At 39.9% G+C, this 20,311-nt stretch overlaps 1 protein-coding gene across 2 annotated transcripts in view; it reads right to left on the bottom strand.

Moving 5' to 3' along the window:
- Positions 1–720: 720 nt before the first annotated feature.
- Positions 721–20,311, bottom strand: part of LOC106535468 (matrix metalloproteinase-16) — a gene marked incomplete at its 3' end in the record, with an annotated part of 32,416 nt that continues 12,825 nt past the window's right edge. For both annotated transcript variants that reach the window (XM_014032474.1, XM_014032476.1), the window contains 4 exon segments: positions 721–836; positions 3,822–3,972; positions 6,914–7,052; positions 16,462–16,679. In XM_014032474.1, the coding sequence (XP_013887928.1) occupies positions 721–836; positions 3,822–3,972; positions 6,914–7,052; positions 16,462–16,679 (624 nt within the window).

Below are 20,311 nucleotides of genomic sequence, written 5' to 3'. Positions count from 1 at the left end.
TCTATGCCACGAAGAATTGAGGCAGTTCTGAAGGCAAAAGGGGGTCCAACCCGTTACTAGCGTGGTGTACCTAATAAAGTGGCCGGTGAGTGTATATATAAACAAATAAAGCACCTTTGACACACATGACTTTTAGTTTTATGTGAGGGAAAGGGGCTTCTACTGTAAAACCCTATAGTAAAAAGTTCCCAGACTGCTTATAGATTTATCCCTTGAGCAAATATTTACATATCACAACAGCAATTTTCTCAGCTTTAATTTAAGCCATATTTTATAGAAATCGGATAAGAAATGAGGGTGCTATGAATATTTTTGTGACAGATTGATGCCCATCCTGCATTGAAACTCTACCGATTTGTTGACATGACTCAATGCAGAGCAATGGCTCCTGTGACGGCGCGTCGCTAGCTATAGCGGCTATAGGCCATGTCCAACCCAGTGATACAGATGGATGGTGCTAACACCAGCCCGATCACACCACACTGTTACCTCTGACACCATTTAGAAACAAACGGTTAGGCTTATCCTCTGTTCGCAACGTGCAAACACCACTAACCCTCGAACACGTGGACGCGTGCCACCGACCGGGAATGGGTGGATAACTGGGACGAACTGCGATCGATGCGACCCCGGTTCACCTCCCAGGCAGCGTGTGCCGGTGACCAGCTGAAATCAATGCCGCCTGGCACACGAGCCAAATCAGAGCGGGACAAACCGTACCATTGTCTTTGTCGACGAAGGCCCCCTGCGGCGAATAAGGCACCCCCTTCCACACGGTGATGGGCTTCGGGTAGCCGTGGTCCATGGTTCTCATTTCCTCGCTGTAGCGCCAGTACCTAAACAGAAACATGTGATGAGCCACAGGAGGACAAAGCAGATCCTGTTCATAACTGCTGGCTGCTACTCCACAGTCAGGACTTCAACAGGGGGGTCGTCTCGTTGGGTACACACAGTTTGAATTAAATTATTGCTGTTTTTGGACTAAAAACCACTTAGATCCATTTGAGTTAGTTTAATRATTTTTGTTTGTTTACAGTTTGCAGTCCGTTTTAGAGCTGCACGATACGYCGGCTGAGCATCAGCATCTCAGTTTGCTGCAGGTCCTGTGATGTAGGAGGCAAATTAAACAAACATGTTAGAGATTAATCACRGCACTAAACTGTCATGTGTTACAGCTTTTATTTTGACAGGTTGATTCTGTCATTAGAAGCAACTTGGTGTCAAAAAAACCTGAAACTTCTCAGACAATAATGGTATTGAGATGTGTAGAGTCAGTCATCATTGATGAAAAACTGACACTGAGACCTCATATAAATCATTTAAGAACAAGTATTGTATAAAGTAAAGGATTTATTTAATGATAAAGCTCTGTTTATGTTGTATAATGCAATAATTGTTCCACTCTTGATTTATTGTGTTGATGTTTGGAGAAAAGCGTGTAAAACAATAACAAATCCTGTTTTTATTTGACAGAAAAGAGCTGTAAATCATTACAGTCACCATCAAATTCATTTTTCCATCAGRTAAAATMATTGAAATTCTCAGATTTGGTTGATTATAGTATTTTATCAGTTATGTACAGGGCTCATAAAAACACATTACCTTCAAACATCCAATTACATTTTGTTAAAAAAGAGACTTGTTACAATCTGAAGGGGATATAAATGTTTGTCAAACCTATAATTAGAACCAGTTTGAGGGAATGGAGTACCTGAGTCCAGGGAATTAAATTATGGAATAATCTGGGAGATTACGTTAAAAATGCCAGATAAATGTGTATATTTAAGAGAATGATAAAGGTTAATTTATTGGAGGAATATGAATGGGTATAAGACACGAATTGTTGCTCAAGAAGGAATTAAACCTTTATTGTTTTTCTTTTATTTTTTGTACAATTTTGTAAATTGAAGATTATTTTTGGTTGAATTTATTTATTTGATAAAAAGAGGCAGAAATCATAAGATTTTTTTTCTTCTGCTACCTTTCATTTGGTTTATGCTCTGGTCCTGTTTTCAACATCAGAGTTGTCAGTTTCCAGCGGTGGGCACAGCTAAACAAGAAGTTAGCATTGCTAACTCATAGTTTACTAATTAAAAGCATAGCGTTGTTAATGCTAAACATGCAAAAAAATCAGCTGAAGATAACGCTAGACAGCTAAACAAGCACAAATTAGTGGAAGCTAACACCAACAGCTAATCGCTAACTGCTAAGATGTCTGTCAGTCTGCGTCACACGTCTCTGTCTTTTTTGAGCTAGTAACTAGAGGGCTCCTTTGTCTCCTGACACAAAATTCTTCATCCTAGCTTGTTAGTTAGCTGTTAGCGTACCTAAAATTGGAAAAGCTTAATTTAGCAAAAAAGCTAATTGGTCTATAGACTAAACTTAATCTATACCAGTTTATACCTGATAGTTAGCTGTTAGCAGACTAAAGGTTGGCAAAACTCAAATTAGCGGAAGCTCATTGGTCCGCTAATGGTTTTCAAAGTTATTGAAAAAGCTAAGCAGCTAAACAAAAAACGTTTTCTGCTATTATCTGATTCGTGGAACCCAGTGGTGGGCACAATTCCCCTAAAGCACTAATAGGGGAACTAATTTACTGATTAGAGTTTTAGGGCTTTTYCTAATTTAAGAATTTATTAGTGGATTAGCTCTTGCTAAATTTATATGCTAAATGCTGGTTTTCAAAGTTATTGAAAAAGCTAAGTAGCTACACGAAAAATCTTTTTCTCTATTAGCTGATTAGTAGAACCAGGCCCACCACTGGCCGTTTCTGAAGCTAGCACCTCACTGGGCTGCAACGTTCGGCGACTGGTTGGTGAACATTTGTGAGAGTGTCTCTATAATGTCTTGAAACGTTTGAGGGGGGTTCTTAATTCTCCTGTCCTCCAACCAGCCGGTCGAGGAAGATGGCCGCCTGTCCTGAGCCTGGTTCTGCTGGAGGTTTCTTCCTGATTAGCAGGGAGTTTTTCCTCTCCACCGTTTGCTCAGGATGGGAGACTGTGATGAAGTGATTCAACACAAACTGCTGGTTTCTTCTTTAGATTATTTTATGTACAGTGCCCTGAGACAACGTATGTTGTGACTTGGTGCTATWTAAATAAACTGAACTTGGAACTTATTTTGACACAACTTTGGTAATTTTTTTTCTCAAAAAAAGTCCCAAGGTTGTTGTGAGTGTCTTAAACCCACCATAATTTAGTTTGGTAGATTCAGTCATAAACACATGGGGCAGTGAAATAATATGCATGTCCAAAAATAGAGTTTTACAAACTACTAGGGCTGTGCATTGGCAAGAATTTGGCGATACTATACATATCATAACAGAGGGGTCACGACACGGTATATCCCGATATATTGCGATACTGTAAGCAAGGCAATATATTGCGATATATTGGGTTTTTTTGTCCAAAAATTCTATTAAATAAAAACCTCTTACTGAAAAAAAATAAAGAAAAGCTAATGTTTACTCACAATGCTAATGCTACCCTTACTCTCTGGCGCTCAAGAGGTAGAGGAGCCAAATGTCTGGCTCACTGCTGCCTACTAGTGGCCAGAGGCTGAACTACAACATAAAAATGAACAGTTGGCAAGAAGGTTGACATTTTAAACCTTAATTAAAAATCGATACAGGGCTTTAGAATATCAATACAGTATTGGGAAATGAAATATCGCGATATTTCAGTGTATCGATATTTTCTTACACCCCTAAAAACTACACGAAAACTAAGTTGATTTTTTAAAACCTGAGCCTTGTTTTGGCAACAAAAGGTTTTCCTTTTTTGTTCCCAGTGAGTTGCTTAATGTTTTCCGTGAGGACCCACCTGTCCCCTTTAAATAAATACGTCTTGGCCACGTCCTTCCACCACACGGCGGCGTCCACGCTCAGGGACGGCATGCCATGGGCGAACTGGGTGATGTCCTTGGGGTACCCAGGCTGCAGCACCGTGTCCTTAAACACCCAGAACTGCTTCCCTACGCAACAGGASAGGAAAACAACAGACGACACTCAGGAAATCATTCAACACTACGAGCGGTTTGACTTTCTAAACTGGAGGAAATTACTGGTTTTATTTGATTTTATTTGAGTTTTTATGCTTAGAGGCACTCTGGGAACTACTCGGTGCAGACAAGCTGAGCTGGTTTCTGCTCAGCTGAGATGTAAAGGAAACAGAAATGTTTCTGCGGGGGTCAGGAAACCTAAAAGACCATTTAAAACCAGTTCAGAGACTTTTTCAACCCACTAAGCAAAGAAAATACCTGCTTTTCTGGGACACAAACTCATGTAATACATTTAATTTTCTAATCGTCTTGAGGTTTGGGAAAAGTTCACTTCTCCATTTTCTCCCTCCTTGCCCTCCTTCCTGTGGAGTAATTAGGTTAAYCAGCACATTTTTGCCCCGGCGTGACTCCAGGAAATGCATTTCTCCATCACTGGAGGAGCTGAGATGTGGGCCAGGAGGAGGAGGGGTGAAGAGAACGACAGAAACACAGCCTGAGCTGAACGGCTGGCCTGGATTCCTCTGCACAAACACTGCATGTAGACGGAGATCGTTAAACGCTGAAAAAGATGGAAAAGTTGTAGCCAAAGAAAATACATCGAACACCAGAGCTGTGTGCAAAAATTACTCGTGTTTAGTCTCATTTCTTTCCTATAAAACACCAGAATCTCAGCTTTAAGTCGACCTGAGCGCTTCGCCTGAACAAATACAGGAAATAGCTGCAAAAAAAAAAAAAGCTAATCCAAGAGAAGCGTCACGTCATTTAATCTGAGAGGTTTCAGAGAGGAAGGAGGTGGAGCGCTGAGGAGGAAGGAAAAGGAAATTCCTGTCGTATCATGTCTTGGCTCGGACGGTTCTGAACTCACTGTGGGTCGTACTTCCTCTGACCTCAGCACTCACAGGCCACGCCCCCTCCCCCCCCTACATGTTTTATCTCCTGGGTTTTAACATGAATCAGAACCAGCCTCTGCAATAAAGTTGTTTCATCTTCAGAGACTTTGATGTAGCGGTTGGCGCTGGCGGTCGCTGCAGCCCGGTGACTAATCCCCTGCTCGACCTCAACATCGCATGAAGACGGTTATACGTGAGGAGGGATCTGACCTCGAAGGAGGAAAATAAAGTATAAAACAGGATGTCTAACCACTTTATTTAACAGAAACAAAACAAAAACATCCATTGAAAAAACAAAAAGTCAAAGAAAACATCTTTATATTTAAGAAAGTTGGAATAATACACACATTTTAACCRYTTTTGTCCCATAACTGGCATGTTTAACTTTGAATTCAGCTCAGTCAAAATGAAACAGGAAGTGACATCAAAGGGGAACTCTTTCACAAAAAAAATTCTGGTCTTTTGTTTATTGAAACATTATTTAAACTCTGACTTTTCATCTCTCTGGTAGAGACTCAAAATAATCTAAAGAAACATCAGATTCTTCTCTACAGTCTGTTAGCTGTTGTAGCTGCGCTCTGTTTATATGGAGACACTCCCCTATGACATCACTTCCTGTTACTTCACAGGCAAATATCTCAACGACTGTTCATCTCAGCGACATGAAATTTCTTTTGCAACATTTTATCAATGTCCTCTTTCTAAAAATGCATTCATATTTAACACAAGAATTTGACGACACAGGCACTTTAAACACCGAATGAAAATCATATAAGTAGGGTTGCACAATATTAGTAATATTTGTAAATTTTGCGATGACTATATCAGTTGCAATATACGATTTTATTATTATTATTAGCAGCAGCTAGCTGTAGCACTTCCAGTATGAATAAAATAAATCTAAATGTTCAGCAGTGTAACGACATTGGCAAAATTAAATATTACATTTAGAAATCTATAATATTAATAATTAATTAGAAATATCTATATATTGTGATATATATTTTTTCATACAGGTCCAAAGTAAAAATGGGTTTGAGCTGTTCTACATCTCTCAGAAAGGTTTAAAGGAGGTCCGAAGCAGAAAACAGGCCCGATTCCTCAGCTGCTTATAAATCTCCTGCACAGCTTCTACACTGGACCGGCGCCGGTCTTTACTCCAAAACACACATGCTGCATCTACAGTTACTGCACTTTATTCTGTTTTCTGACTTCTTTTCCTCCCACGCAGCGGGAGTTCATGCAACAAAAATAAAAAATAAATAAATAAAGGTAACAGTAACTGTGATTTCCAAACTCAAACTGTAAACATTTATTTATTATTTAAAGTCAAACTCTTGGGTTATGTTGGGTTTTCCATCAGAGCAGCCCTTTAAAGTGCCGTGACATCAACATTTTTCTAATGATACAAATGCGTTTTTGGAAAGATAACACTGAGAACATATTATAAAATAATTTTTATGACACTGAGATGAACAGTTGTTGAGATATTTGCATGTGAAGGAACAGGAAGTGATGTCAAAGGGGAGTGTCTGAATGTAAACAATGCTAAGCTAAAATGCTCAACAGCCCAGACTGTCGAGAGGATTCTGATGTTTTAGATTAATCTGAGTCGCTATCACACAGAAAGAAAAAAGAGTCAGAGTTCAAATCATAATGTTTCGATAAGTAAAGACCAAAGAGTTTATTTTCTTAAAGGAGTTCCCTTTGATGTCACTTCCTGTTTCTCTTTTGCCGAGCCAAGTTAAAGAAAATATGTCAGTTAGTGTCCAAATGGGTAAAATAATGTGTGGTTTGCCAATTTTCTTAAATAGAAGTTTTCTTTGACTTTTCGTATCTGAAGGATAAGCAGGTCACAGGTACTTTAAACTTCCCCAGATTTAAGATTAACTCGTCTTCAGATGGGATTAAGGCGACGCTTTGAGTGGCATCAGAACAATGAGCTGCTAGAGATAAATACAATCATAGCGTGTGCACAAAACAAAAACAAGATGAAGACAAAGTGATGACGATGATGTCCTCACCTTTGAAGAAGACAAACTTGTCCTCGCTGTTCTCGTAGACGGCGTCTATCTTGGGTGGCAGGCCCCTCCAGAAAACACTGATGAGCATGGGGTACCCGGGTACCACTGAGTTATCCCTCATCCGCCAAAACCAGTGGTCCTGCACAGGAACAGGAAACGTTTTCTGATGATTCCCGCAGAAAAAAACAAAGTCTGAACATCTGTGGGTTTAACTCACTACTGTCCCCTTGTGACCAAACCTTAACACAGATTCAGGTGAAAGATTTGGACACAAGGGGGCAGTAGTGAGTTAAATTAACCTTTTCAAGTGCAGAAAACTAAAAGTTGGATGTTCATCTCACAACTTTTATGAAAAACACGTTATTAAAGAAAACTCGTCCTAAAATGAACAAACTTTAAGAAATTTTAACCAATTTCTCTGCTATGACGAGTGAGCCGTGATGCATTTGAAGCACTGGGAAACGCTAAACTCTCCATAAATAAATGTAACTGCTGCAAATCAAGTAAATAAAAAACATTAAAACTTATATTTCAGATTTGGTATCTAGTCATGTTTTATGTCTCAAAAGGGAAAATATGCAATAAATCTGATTTTTATTTTTATTACATTAACTTGAAGTGAAGTTAAAACAGGCAAATTTGAAAACATGTCTTTTTTTTTGTTTTTGACACAGGGATGTTTAACAACAATAAAAACTGTCTCCAAACAATATTATTGTTTATCACAATAATTTCAGAGACAATTTATCACTGTTACCGTGACAGGCCTGTCACGTCGGGGTCACCAACTGAAATAAATGTTTTCAACTGAAAACCTGAATTAACGCAGAAAACCAGTTCAGTAATCAGACCTTAATATTTATTTTCAGCCACATAAAGTTTACCAAATCACAAAGAGTTGTTTATTAGAGTCAAGCCACGCCCAGGAAATGATGTCACGGTAAATAAGGAAGTCCTCCCCATCAGGTGATTCACTCTCAGACACAGGTGTGTGTTTATTAAATAAACAGAATAAATGTAAATGTACATTAATATAGTCAAGATGATCACATATTGATTATAAAACTATTCTAAACATCTTAATGAAAAATATGAACACATAAAAAAAAACATCTTATGACACGTTTCCACTGTGTTCCCACTTCACCCTCTGCAGGTAAAACCTTGAAACATGAAGCAACACGGCTCACGTTTCTGTCGTACTTTATTTTGAAAGGTTTGAAAAGTGGAAACTATGATTATGGTTACACTCAGCCTTACTGCCAACAGAAAATAAGCACAAATGTGACTTCAAACTGCTTCCTGTTTCATAATGCGCTCGTTTGGATGCTTTGAAACTGCGTTTTCTTGTCCTGAAACTTGCGCTAAATTAACTCTTCATGCGTAAAGAAAACTGTAATTTCATTGTGCTCTGTACAATGACAAAGTTTTATCGTATCTTATCTTAACGTATCGTATCTTATCTTATCATATCTTATCTTATCATATCTTATCGTATCTTATCTTATCGTATCTTATCTTATCGTCTCTTATCTTATCGTATCGTATCTTATCTTATCGTATCTTATCTTATCTTATCTTATCTTATCTTATCGTATCGTCTCTTATCGTATCGTCTCTTATCGTATCGTATCTTATCTTACCTTATCGTATCGTATCTTGTCGTTTCGTATCGTATCTTATCTTATCTTACCTTAAAGGATGAATTAACACTTGATATCAAGCATGAATTGCTATAATTAGCCTCATACTGTATACGTTGGTCTCATGGTTATTGGTTGTTTGGATTGAACTGAGAAAAGGAAATAGAGGTGGTCGAATACATAAAGAAAAAAGAATTAGTGCCGATTCTAAAGTGTTTCTGCTAATTTCAGGTTAAAATGTCGATTAAAGTGGACTGTTTCAGTCTTAAAACAACTTTTAATTATAGTCCATATATTACTGTTCAAGACTTTTTCACAGAAACTCATCTTAAACAGCTTGAAGAGTTCATTTAAAGTTAAAGCTTAACTTGTTTCTAAGCTTCATTCATTTGTTTAACTTTAACATGAAAAAAGAAAAGACTAAATGCAGTGTGTTTATTTAAAATCCAGTTTTTTGACACCAGATAACAGCCAAAGAATGAATTTCTACATGTGACCCAGTTGGCAGGAACGTTCTTCCATCTGATCCAAGTCTTCGCTGCTGAAACAGAACCGGCTGTGGAGCCCCGAGCCTCAGATCCACGGTCTCAGGTTGCCTGGGAAAACCTCTGTGAACCTGCAGAACCTGAGGAGCGGGCTGGGAAACACATCGAGTGTGTGTGTGTGTGTGTGTGTGTGTGGGGGGGGGGGGGGGGGGGGGTGTTGAAGTGATAGCCAGGGGTTTTATGGGAGGCAGAGTCTGATTTCCTTCAGGGGGAACTGAGAGCAGCCAAGTGGAAGGTGTGTCTTCTTGATGTTTGGATGAAACTTGATGACAGAGGGAGCTGGGGGGGGGGGGGGGGGGGGGGGGTGTCACCCAGCTGAGAAAGCCATCAGGAGTGGGGAAACGTCCCGCCGGCAGCGAGAAGCCGACCGAGCCTCCTGAAGGCCGTCACGCCCGGTCCAGAACCGTCCGACCCCACAGGGGTGTGTCATCATCACATCCTGCCTCACTCAGAGAAACTGAACAGACTCCCGCGACTTTTACTTTTACAACCCCTCCTTCCTTCACGCTCTCTACCTGCTGTAGATTTCAGTTGTTCAGCACTTTCCTCTGAGCCGAAACCTGTCTGCTAATTGAAAACAGATCAAACTGAAACCGGACCTCTGAATCCTTCAGACTCCACAGAGACAAATGAAGCTCAGGCTCCCCCGACTCTGGAAGAAGTTCAGACTTTGTGTCAAATTAAACTCAGAACGGAACACTTTAAATATGTCAAACATTTAAACTATAACTATATATGTATATATACAGTATATTTTAGTTCTTTCCATAGATTTTCTGTTGGATTCAGGTCAGGTGATTGGCTGGGCCATTCCAGCAGCTTTAGTTTCTTTCTCTGAAACCAATTGAGAGTTTCCATGGCTTTGTGTTTGGGCTCATTGTCTTGCTGAAATGTCCAGCCACGTTTCATCTTCATCATCCTGGTAGATGGAAGCAGATTTTTATCAAGAATGTCTCTGTACATTTTTCCACTCATCCTTCCTTCAATTATTTGAAGTTTGCCAGTACCATATGCTGAAAAACAGCCCCACACCATGATGTTCCCACCTCCAAACTTCACTGTTGGTATGGTGTTTTTGGGCTGATGTGCAGTGCCATTTGACCTCCAAACATGATGTGTATTCTGGCATCCAAACAGTTCAATGTTGGTCTCATCTGACCAGACTATATTCTCCCAGTATTACACAGGCTTGTTTAAATGTTGTGCAGCAAACTTTAGAGGAGCTTCAACATGCTGTTTCTTCAGCAGTGGAGTCTTGCGTGGTGAGCGTGCATACAGGCCATGGTGGTTCAGTGCATTACTTATTGTTTTCTTTGAAACAATCGTACCTGCTAATTCCAGGTCTTTCTGAAGCTCTCCACAAGTGGTCCTTGGCTCTTGGACAACTCTTCTGATAATTCTTTTCACTCCTCTGTCAGAAATCTTGTGAGGAGCACCTGGTCGTGGTCGGTTTATGGTGAAATAATGTTCTTTCCATGTCTGAATTATGGCCCCAACAGTGCTCACTGGAACCTTCAGAAGTTTAGACATTCTTCTGTAACCGATGCCATCATTATGCTTTGCAACAATAAGGTTGTGAAGGTCTTGAGAGAGCTCTTTACTTTTACCCATCATCAGATGGTTCTTGTGTGATACCTGGCCATCATTTGGGACTGAACCAGCTGATATTAACTTGCACTGACAAGGGGCAGGCTTATTTTCTAATTACTGAGAGAGTTCAGCTGGTGTCTTGHCTTTCCATGCCTTTTTACACCTCCCTTTCTTCATGTGTTCAATACTTTTTCCCTGTGCCATTCCACATTATTACAAATAACTTCATTTCTGGACATTTATGGTTTGATTTCTTTGTATGTATGGATCACTTGGGTTGTTACCAACATCTGGTGAAAATTTCATGTCATTAGCACCTCTAGTAATATATTTACTGAGAAAAATGGTGACGTGTTCAATACTTATTTTACCCGCTGTGCATATTTATCTTCAGGTGGTTATTTTTGTATTTTAAACCATCTGGAACACAGAACGGTAACAAAATATAACTTAAGTCAGAACATGGATGAAGGTTTTTGTTGCTGCGGGCCTCTGTTCGCCTCTTTGTCTTTCCGTTCCATCAAGAAAATATTAAAGCTTAAAGAAAAGTGAGTTAAATCTGAAAATCCCTGCGTGGATTTTCCGACTCTACAGACTGAGAACGACAGCAGCGAAGCCATAAACCCAAATCCAAACTTCAATAATGGTGTCTGAGACTCTACATCCACATTTTACTGCACTCACAGCCTGATGGGAAACGAATAAAGTCCTGGAAACTTTCTGTCTGATTGTTGGCAGGCGCTGCGCCGCAGCCCGGCTCGGCCCGGTACATCTGGGCTGCAGCTGGAGGAAACTGGCTGCAGTTCTGCCCCAGAAAAAGAAAAAGCGGCGCTCGTGTTGGCCGCAGACAGACGAGCGGGATCCCATCTGGTTCTGCGGGTTCGTCGAAAGTTGAACCTGAAGTAGCCGGAGCCGTAACACGGGTCACTTTGTAGATTTAATGGGACGTTAACTGGCGACACCGAATCCACGCCGTTAACCGTGAACCCTCACCGACCCGGAACCTCCGGAGCAGGAAGAAGAACAGGCGGTCGTAAAGCAGCCGTCCTAACGAGCGCCAACCCCCGCCTGAAGCTGCAGATTAACACGTCTCCAGTAAATCTGGTCCTGCTTGGCACCGTTAAGAGAAAGAGCCGAAGTTCTGAGGAGCTGAAGGCTGCTACGTCTGCACAGCTGAAGTTCTGACCCAAACGTGCCGAAACAGGATTTTAGGATGTTCTGATAAGCGATGAGGACTGGAGACAGATGTCATCATCTCATTTATGAGCATCTGTCTTAAGATGTGAAGAAAAAAAACAGCTAAACAGTAGCTGAAGACTAAAACTGCAATAATCACATTTAAAAGCTCAAAACAACAATTAGCTAAACTGTATCCAAAGACTAACGTAAGCTAAACCACAGCTAAATAATAAAATTTAGACAAAGACTAAATTAGCAAAAGATTAGCTAAAAGCTAAAACTGATAAGACCGTGTCCAAAAGCTCTAAGCAGCTAAAGGCTGACATTAGTAGTGCAGACTAAAACGAGCTAAACCATAAATAAATGGTACAAGTAGGAAAACAGTAGCTAAAGACTAAAGCTACCAGAATCATGTCTAAAACTTCTGCAGCTAAAAGGTACAATACAGTACAGTAGCTAAAATTGTCTAAATCGTGGACAAGACTAAAATTAGCTAAAACACAGCTATGCTGTAAAATCAGCAAAAACATAGCTCTAGTAAAGGCTAAAACTACCAAAATGTGTCTAAAAGCTCAGTGCTAAAGGGTAACATTAGCAAAACAATAGCTCAAAGCTGCAACTAGCTAAACTGTAGCCAGACTAAAATGACCTAAACCATAACAAAATGGTACAAGTAGCAAAACATTAGCAAAAGGCTAAAACTACAAGAACCACAACTAAATGCTTAATAACTCAAAGCAACAATTAGCTAAACTGTAGCCAAATATTAAATTTAGCTAAACCACAGCTAAATGATCAAATTAGCACATTTGTAGCTAAAGGGTAAAAGTAGCAAAACAGTAACACAAAGCCACATTTACCTGAAATGTAGCCAATCACAAAAATGAGCTAAACAGGTAAACAGTAAAATTAGCAAAATAGTAGCTCAAAGTAACAATTAGCTAAAATTTAGACAAAGTCTAAATTAGCAAAAGATTAGCAAAAAGCTAAAACTGATAAAACCATGTCTAAAAGTTCAGTAGCTAAAGGCTGACATAAGTAGTGAAGTAGCTCAAAGCAAAAATTAGCAAGATTTTAGCTAAAGACTAAAACGAGCTAAACCATAAATAAATGGTACAAGTAGCAAAACAGTAGCTAAAGGCTAAAACTGCAAGAATCACATCTAAAAGCTCGATAACTTAAAGCATCAACTGGTTAAACTGTAGTTTTACTTTTTTCTTAATATAAATAAAGAAACTCTTCTGGTTTTAACAGCTGAATGTGGAGCGCTTCTCTCCAGGCGCTTCAATGAACTCTTTTAAAAACTGGAGCATTTGAATATTTTGGAAAACTGTGACCTCTGTCTCAGCTGGAAATTAATCTTCCCCTCATTTTCTGACTCTGAAATCAGGTTCCAGAATAAATTACTGATACATTTAAACTCTTTAAACCTCAGAAATTCTATGTGACAGTTGAACAATAGTTAACTGTCAGATTTGTTTTCAGATTTTGTCAGATTATTTCCTTTGCGTCCATAAGTTCACCTTCTTTTCAGAACCAGTAAAAACTAATTAAACTAACTAAATATTTAGTATTTATACCTGGGACAATCAGGTGCAAAAGCCCAACATGAGTCAGACTTCAGCAGCTTAAACAATCAAAACAAACACAATGAATCATTTAAATAACGAGAGAGTAAAGTCAGTTTCTCTCAGATTATTTCACCAGATAAACTTCAGTCCAAAAGGCCACAAAGAGCCGCCTCCGCTGTAGAGAATTCTGCTTCATCAACTTGTTGGTACAGATCATTTATTAATCTTCCAAAAACCATCAAGTGGGGACAGAGTGGAGCTCAGCTGCTGAGGCCAAATAGGCCAAAAAAACAAGATAATCAGGCAAAGAATATATCCATATCATCAGCCCAACTACCATCAACCAGTATGTCATCAATCCAACTATCATCAGTCCTTCCATCAACCCGTCTATCATCAACCCGTCTATCATCAACCCGTCTATCATCAACCTGTCTATCATCAATGCATCTAATAATCTGTCTATCATCAGTCCGTCTATCAACAACCAGTCTGTCATCAACCTCTCTATAATCAACCTGTCAGTCATCAATCCTATCAATCCATCTATCAACAACCAGTCTATCAACAATCCCTTTACCATCAACTCGTCTATCATCCATTCTTCTATCAATCCATCTATCATCAATCCATTTACCATCAACTTGTCTGTCATCAATCCTTCCATCAATCCGTCTATCATCAACTCATCTATCCTTTTACCAATCTGTGTATCATCAACTTGTCTGTCATCAATCCTATCAATCCGTCTATCATCTATCAATCTATCATCAGTCCATCTATCTTCAACCAGCCAATCAACAATCCCTTTACCATCAACTCATCTGTTGTCCATTCTTCTATCAATCCATCTACTATCAATCCATCTATCATCAACTCGTCTGTCATCAATCCTATCATCAATCCATCTGTCATCATTCCATCTATCATCAACTCGTCTGTCATCAATCCATCTATCATCAATCCATCTATCATCAACTCATCTGTCATCCATTCTTCTATCAATCCATCTATCATCAATCCATCTATCATCAACTCGTCTGTCATCAATCCTTCTATCATCAACTCGTCTGTCATCAATCCTATCAATCTGTCTATCTTCAACCCATCCATCAGGCAGAGGAAGATAAAAATCACAAACAGATGAAAGCAAAGTGATAAAACTCATGCAAAACTGAAATAAGCTGCACTGTTCTTGTTCTGTGAAAGTCATTTGTTGGGTTTGGCAGGTTCTGAAGGGAAATTTATCAGGGTCCGAAGAAACACAAACATTTCTAATTATGATTCCAGATAAACGGAAAAAACACTGGTGTTAACAGGATGTGTCCGTCTCTTTAGGGGGAAACTGGCAAAACGTCGAGTTAGATTTAAGAAATGTTATGACCACCTGCTCCTCCACGGACACCCGGTCCAAGTTCTGGTCCCGGACTGATTTCACACCATTAAACTCATTTAGCAGCTGGAGAAATGCTGAAAAGGTGAGATTTTTATATAACTGCTCCTAATGATGTGAAAGCAGTGGATTTTAATCACGTCGGGTTTTGCTTGGAGTTCTGGTTTAGACCTTGGACTGATTCTGGTGAAACACTAAAACCTGTGTCAGTGACATAAGTCAGGGAGGTTTACAGGCTCTACATCTGAGCCCATCAGAACCTCATGATGTCCATCAGTCTATCAGATCAGGAGGTAATAAAGGCCGATGGATAACCACTGCAGACGTCATGTGAAAGAAAAATAGTTTTTAATTCAGGTCTTTGTAAACAAACAATAAAAAATTAGTTTGTGGCTCAATGCTGGCAGCTCTGACTACGAGTCAGATTTATGTTTTTGGGAGGTTTTGAAAAAAAACCTTGGACTGTGGGGGGAGAGTGGGGACATAAAGTGGGTTTTCCCTCCGGTTCCTCTAATTTAACCAATGAATACTATCTATTTATAAACTACAGTCCCTCACACAGAGAGCAAAGTCACTGATTCTCTGCTCTGCCAGGAACACAGGACAGCTTTGTGTCGGCTCAAGGTTGTTCTCTGTTTCTGCCTGAATCTGGCCAGGACCTTGTGCTCACAAGCTTCCTCTGAGGACAAAGACTTTTTCTCCTGGAGAGGAACGAAGAGCTGCAAAGGAACGAGACGGAGCTCTGCTCATGACACGGCATTCTCTGGTCATGACACAGTGTTTTGTTCCACTAAGTAAAGTTTAAACCAACAGCACCAAATAACAAATGAATAAAGGTGTTTTTTTGTTTATTTTTGGTGATATGAACACATCAAAAAGCAAAACAAAAAGGGAATAATCTAAAAATTAACCAGAAACACTTGATTTTTTAACTCCACTTAACTTCCAGAACAAGAATCCACCAAGCGACAAATTTATTTTCACAACCTGTTGACATTAAACCATATTTTGACCAAAATACATTCACTTTCTAATGTTTTTACTATTTCTTTATGTAAATAGTCTTGAGCTAAACAAGCTGGTGTCATCTGCAAACTGTTCAATTCAGTTACAGAACAAATCTAATTTATTTACATTACAAAAGATTTTGGTTCCAATATTGAACCCTGTGGAACACCACAGATTATTAATTACTTGTGGTTTTGTTTGATTGATTTTTACTTATTAAACAGTTTTACTAAAACATTTCAACCTCGTCTTCCTTATTGTTCATGTTTATGTCGAGGAGTGAACATTTAGTTTTACATAAACCCCACAAAACTGCTCCCCTGAAAACACGGGTTGACTTTCCAATCACATTTTACTTCAGCTCTAAATGAGCTCTTACTGTTCTCCTGAACCCTCCAGGATGCATCTTAAATCCACTTCCTGTGAGCTCCACAGGCGGTCTGCAAACCTACAGGCTGTTCAGGCAAGTCTGGGTAAAAGAACGAGTCGTTCTGTTGTATTTATCAGACATTTTCCCCCCAAAATATCAAGAAGGAACGTTGTTTTGGTAGCTGAGAGATTCAGGCTTTGGGCAAAAAAACAAACGTGAAAACCCCTCTAAGATTTCCTTGAAGTTTACCTTGAAGATGAACATCTCTCCTCTCAGTATAGCCAGCGTGTTGAAGCCTCCGTCGCAGATGTTTGGTTTGGCGTTGGGGTGGGACGGCCTGTCCCCTGGGGGGAGCCTCGGAGGTCTCGTCTGCCTGTCTGGTTTGCGGGGGTCCGATGGAGGATGGGAGCGAGGAAGGGGCGCCGTGGGCAAAGGTTTGGTGGGCTGGAGAGTCTTATCGGGTGGCCCTGGAGGAAGCCAGATTTATAAATGTTACATGAAGCTGCGACACACAAACCATCTGTGAGAATAACCGTGTGCATACAATGATACAACAAACCATGTAAAACAACACTTATAAGAATCAAGTAGTTAAAATAATGTGATTGTCCATCCATCCATTTTCTGTACACGCTTCTTCCTTTTCAGGGTCGCGTGGGTCACTGGTGCCCATATCCAGCAGTCACAGTGCGAGGGGCGGGGTACARCCTGGACAGGTTGCAAGTCCATCACAGGGCCACACATAGAGACAAACGAGACAAACAACCATTCACTCTCTCACTCACACCTAGGGACAATTTAGAGTTATCAATTAACCTAACAGTCATGTTTTTGGTCTGTGGGAGGAAGCCGGAGTGCCCGGAGAGAACCCACGCACGCACGGAGAGAACATGCAAACTCTACTCAGAAAGGTCCCCGGACCGGGATTTGAACCGGTGACCTTCTTGCTGAGAGGCATCAGCTCTACCAACTGAGCCACCGTGCCGCCTAATGTGATTGTAATTCATGAAACACAGCAAAAACATTTTGAATAATTGAACAAACTGAGCAGTGCCTGCTGCTAAAATGTTTTTCATGAAGGTCTGTTAGCAAAATATCTTGTGAACTAATCAAWGGATATTTATGAGATATTATGACAATAACAAAATTTAAATGGCTGACATGTTATTGAACACTTGGCAAACACAGAAATGGCTTCAACACAATCAAAATTACAGATATCGGGACAAAACGCATAATGAAAAACTTCTCTGGCCCAGTTCTGGCCCAAACAAGGAGCTAACCCTCTGAAACTTATCCCAGATTCAGCAAAGAATGTAGACCCTTTGGTGGCCCAGATGCAGTTTGTCAGAAGTGATCCATGCATGGGCCAGGACCACATAAACCAAACCACAATTGGGCCATTTGTGTAGCATTGACAAATTTAGGCAACATTAACAAAACCACAACTGGGCCAGTTGTGGCACTGACATATTTAAGCCACATAAAGCAAACCACAACTGGGACAGTTATGGCACTTGCAGATTTGAGCATACAAACCAAACCAAAACCAGGCCAGTTGTGGCACTGACAGATTCTGGCCATATAAATCAAACCACAATCGGGCCAGTTGTGGCACTTGCAGATTTGGGCCATATAAACCAAACCACAACCGAACCAGTTGTGGCACTTGCAGGTTTGGGCCATATAAACCAAACCACAACCGGANTGTGGCACTTGCAGGTTTGGGCCATATAAACCAAACCACAACCGGACCAGTTATGGCACTTGCAGATTTGGGCCATATAAACCAAACCACAACCGGACCAGCTGTGGGACTTGCAGATGTGGGCCATGTAAACCAAACCACAACCGGACCAGTTGCAGCACCTGCAGATTTGGCCCATATAAACCAAACCACAACTGGACCAGTTATGGCACTTGCAGATTTGGACATATAAACCAAACCACAACCAGGCCAGTTGTGGCACTGGCAGATTCTGGCCATATAAACCAAACCACAATTGGGCCAGTTGTAGCACCGGCAGATTTAAGCCACATAAACCAAACCACAACTGGGCCAGTTGTGGCACTTGCAGATTTGGGCCACATAAACCAAACCACAACCGGTCCGGTTGTGGCTCCAACCATGTCCCATCACAGAATTAAATGATCTTAGTTTCATAATAAACTAGTTTATCTGTTCAATATTTCAGCTAATTGAATAAATCGTGTCTGAGAATCCAAAGGAGAAACAAATCCCACAAAAACAGGGCAGACAAATTAGATTTGTTAAAACAAATCTAATTTAAAAAATAAGTTTTTGTTTTGTGGCTGATGGAGAGCGAGGCGAACCTAAGAGTTATTAAACATTCACGAGCTGCAGAACGAGGGGTGACGTGTTCGGGGGGGCAAACAGGTGGGATGTGTGCTTTAATAATTGAGCGAACAATGACTCGTGAATAAAAACACGCTCTGTAACAGTGAGGGCATGAGCCGCCGTGTGTTGATTGGGGTCACGTCGGGTTTGTTGTGTGTTGATAGAGGAAAAGATGAACGAAAGATAAAAGTGACAAACGAACTCCTTGACCTCTCCCAGGAACAGGAAGTGGTTTAAAGGTAGAACACCCTGACCCTCTCAAACGATGACTCAGCACATATTTTCACCAGTCCAATGGATCAACATGAGGGGAATGATGCTTTTACTCTGTCAGTCAAGCTGCTCTCACCCATAACTACAGCTTCCACTTTGTAATCCTTTCAAATTAAAACTACAATGGCGGAAATAGAGTCAGAACTGTAGTTCTGATTCTCTCAAAGACCTGATATTATTTTGAAAGGTAAAGTTACCAAATCAGTAAAATGCAGACAAAAGCTAAACCACAGCTAAATAGTAAAATCTGCAAAACAGTAGCTAAAGCAAATCAAACTATACCTACAAGTTCAGTGGCTATTGGATAAAATTAGCAAAAACAGTAGCTCAAAGCTACAGTTAGCTAAACCATAGATACACTGTAAAATTAGCTTAACAGTAGCTAAAGGCAAAAAAGCACCAGAACAATGTCTAAAAGCTCTGTAGCTAAAAGTGGACATTAGTAGTGTTAGCTCAAAGCTACATTAGCTAAATTTTAAACAGAGACTAAAATTAGTTAAACCACAGCTAATTGGTAAAATTAGCAAAACAGTAGCTAAAGGCTTAAGTAACCAAAACTTTATCTAAAAGCTCAGTGGCTGAGAGGCAAACTTCACAAAATAATAACTCAAAGCTAGCTAAAGTGTAGCCAAAGACTAAATTATTTCAATGATAGCTAAACTGTACTATTTGCAAAATAGTAGCTAAAACTACCTAACCCATGTCTAAAAGCTATACAGCTAAAGACTGAAATTAGTGTTACAGTAGCTTTATGCTAATGTTAGCTAAATTGTAGACAAAGACTAAAATGAGCTTAACCACAGCTAAATGGTAAAATTAGCAAAACAGCAGCTAAAAAATAAACCCGCTGAACTCAAAGATCTGATATTATTTTGAAAGTCTCTCTGTTATCAGTTTGTTTTTGTGGACTTTTAGCTTTTTTTCTAATCTGCTAGAACTTTTTTAAAAAATTGTCCCATGTGTGTCGTTTCATTTAAATTTAGTAACGAGTTAACCTCGGGGGTTTGACAAACACTTTGGTACAATTACAGCTTTTTTTCCTCCCCGGCTGTTAACATCATTAAGACGATAAGGTCTGTTAGTGCCGACAGAGATCTGTAACTCGTGTAAACAGGAAATAGGCAGAAAGTGTCTTCAAAAGGGCAGGAAGTCGTTGTCTTTAACAAGATTTGTCCATGAGGAATTAAAAAGAAGTGACTCATGCAGTGTCTCACTGCTTTATTCTAACATCTGCACACCTTTTATTAGTTTCATCTGCTGCATTAAAAGATGGGTAATCATGTAAGCAGTCTGTTTCACTGTTTTCTGCTGAAGATAACTGAATAAACCTCTCAGAAAACAATCCTTTCATATAAATTTACAACTTATTAACCTTTGTGATTAACACAATTCAAAAAGGCTCTGGATGTTGTAGGGTTGTGTTGGCTTACACGACTCTGCAACATCGCATGGACATCGGGGGCAGTA

The sequence above is a fragment of the Austrofundulus limnaeus genome, unplaced genomic scaffold (assembly GCF_001266775.1).
Source record: "Austrofundulus limnaeus strain Quisiro unplaced genomic scaffold, Austrofundulus_limnaeus-1.0 Scaffold1462, whole genome shotgun sequence".
Taxonomy (NCBI): domain Eukaryota; kingdom Metazoa; phylum Chordata; class Actinopteri; order Cyprinodontiformes; family Rivulidae; genus Austrofundulus; species Austrofundulus limnaeus.
The sequence above is the reverse complement of the archived record's forward strand: the minus strand, read 5'-3'. Positions and strand labels throughout refer to the sequence as shown.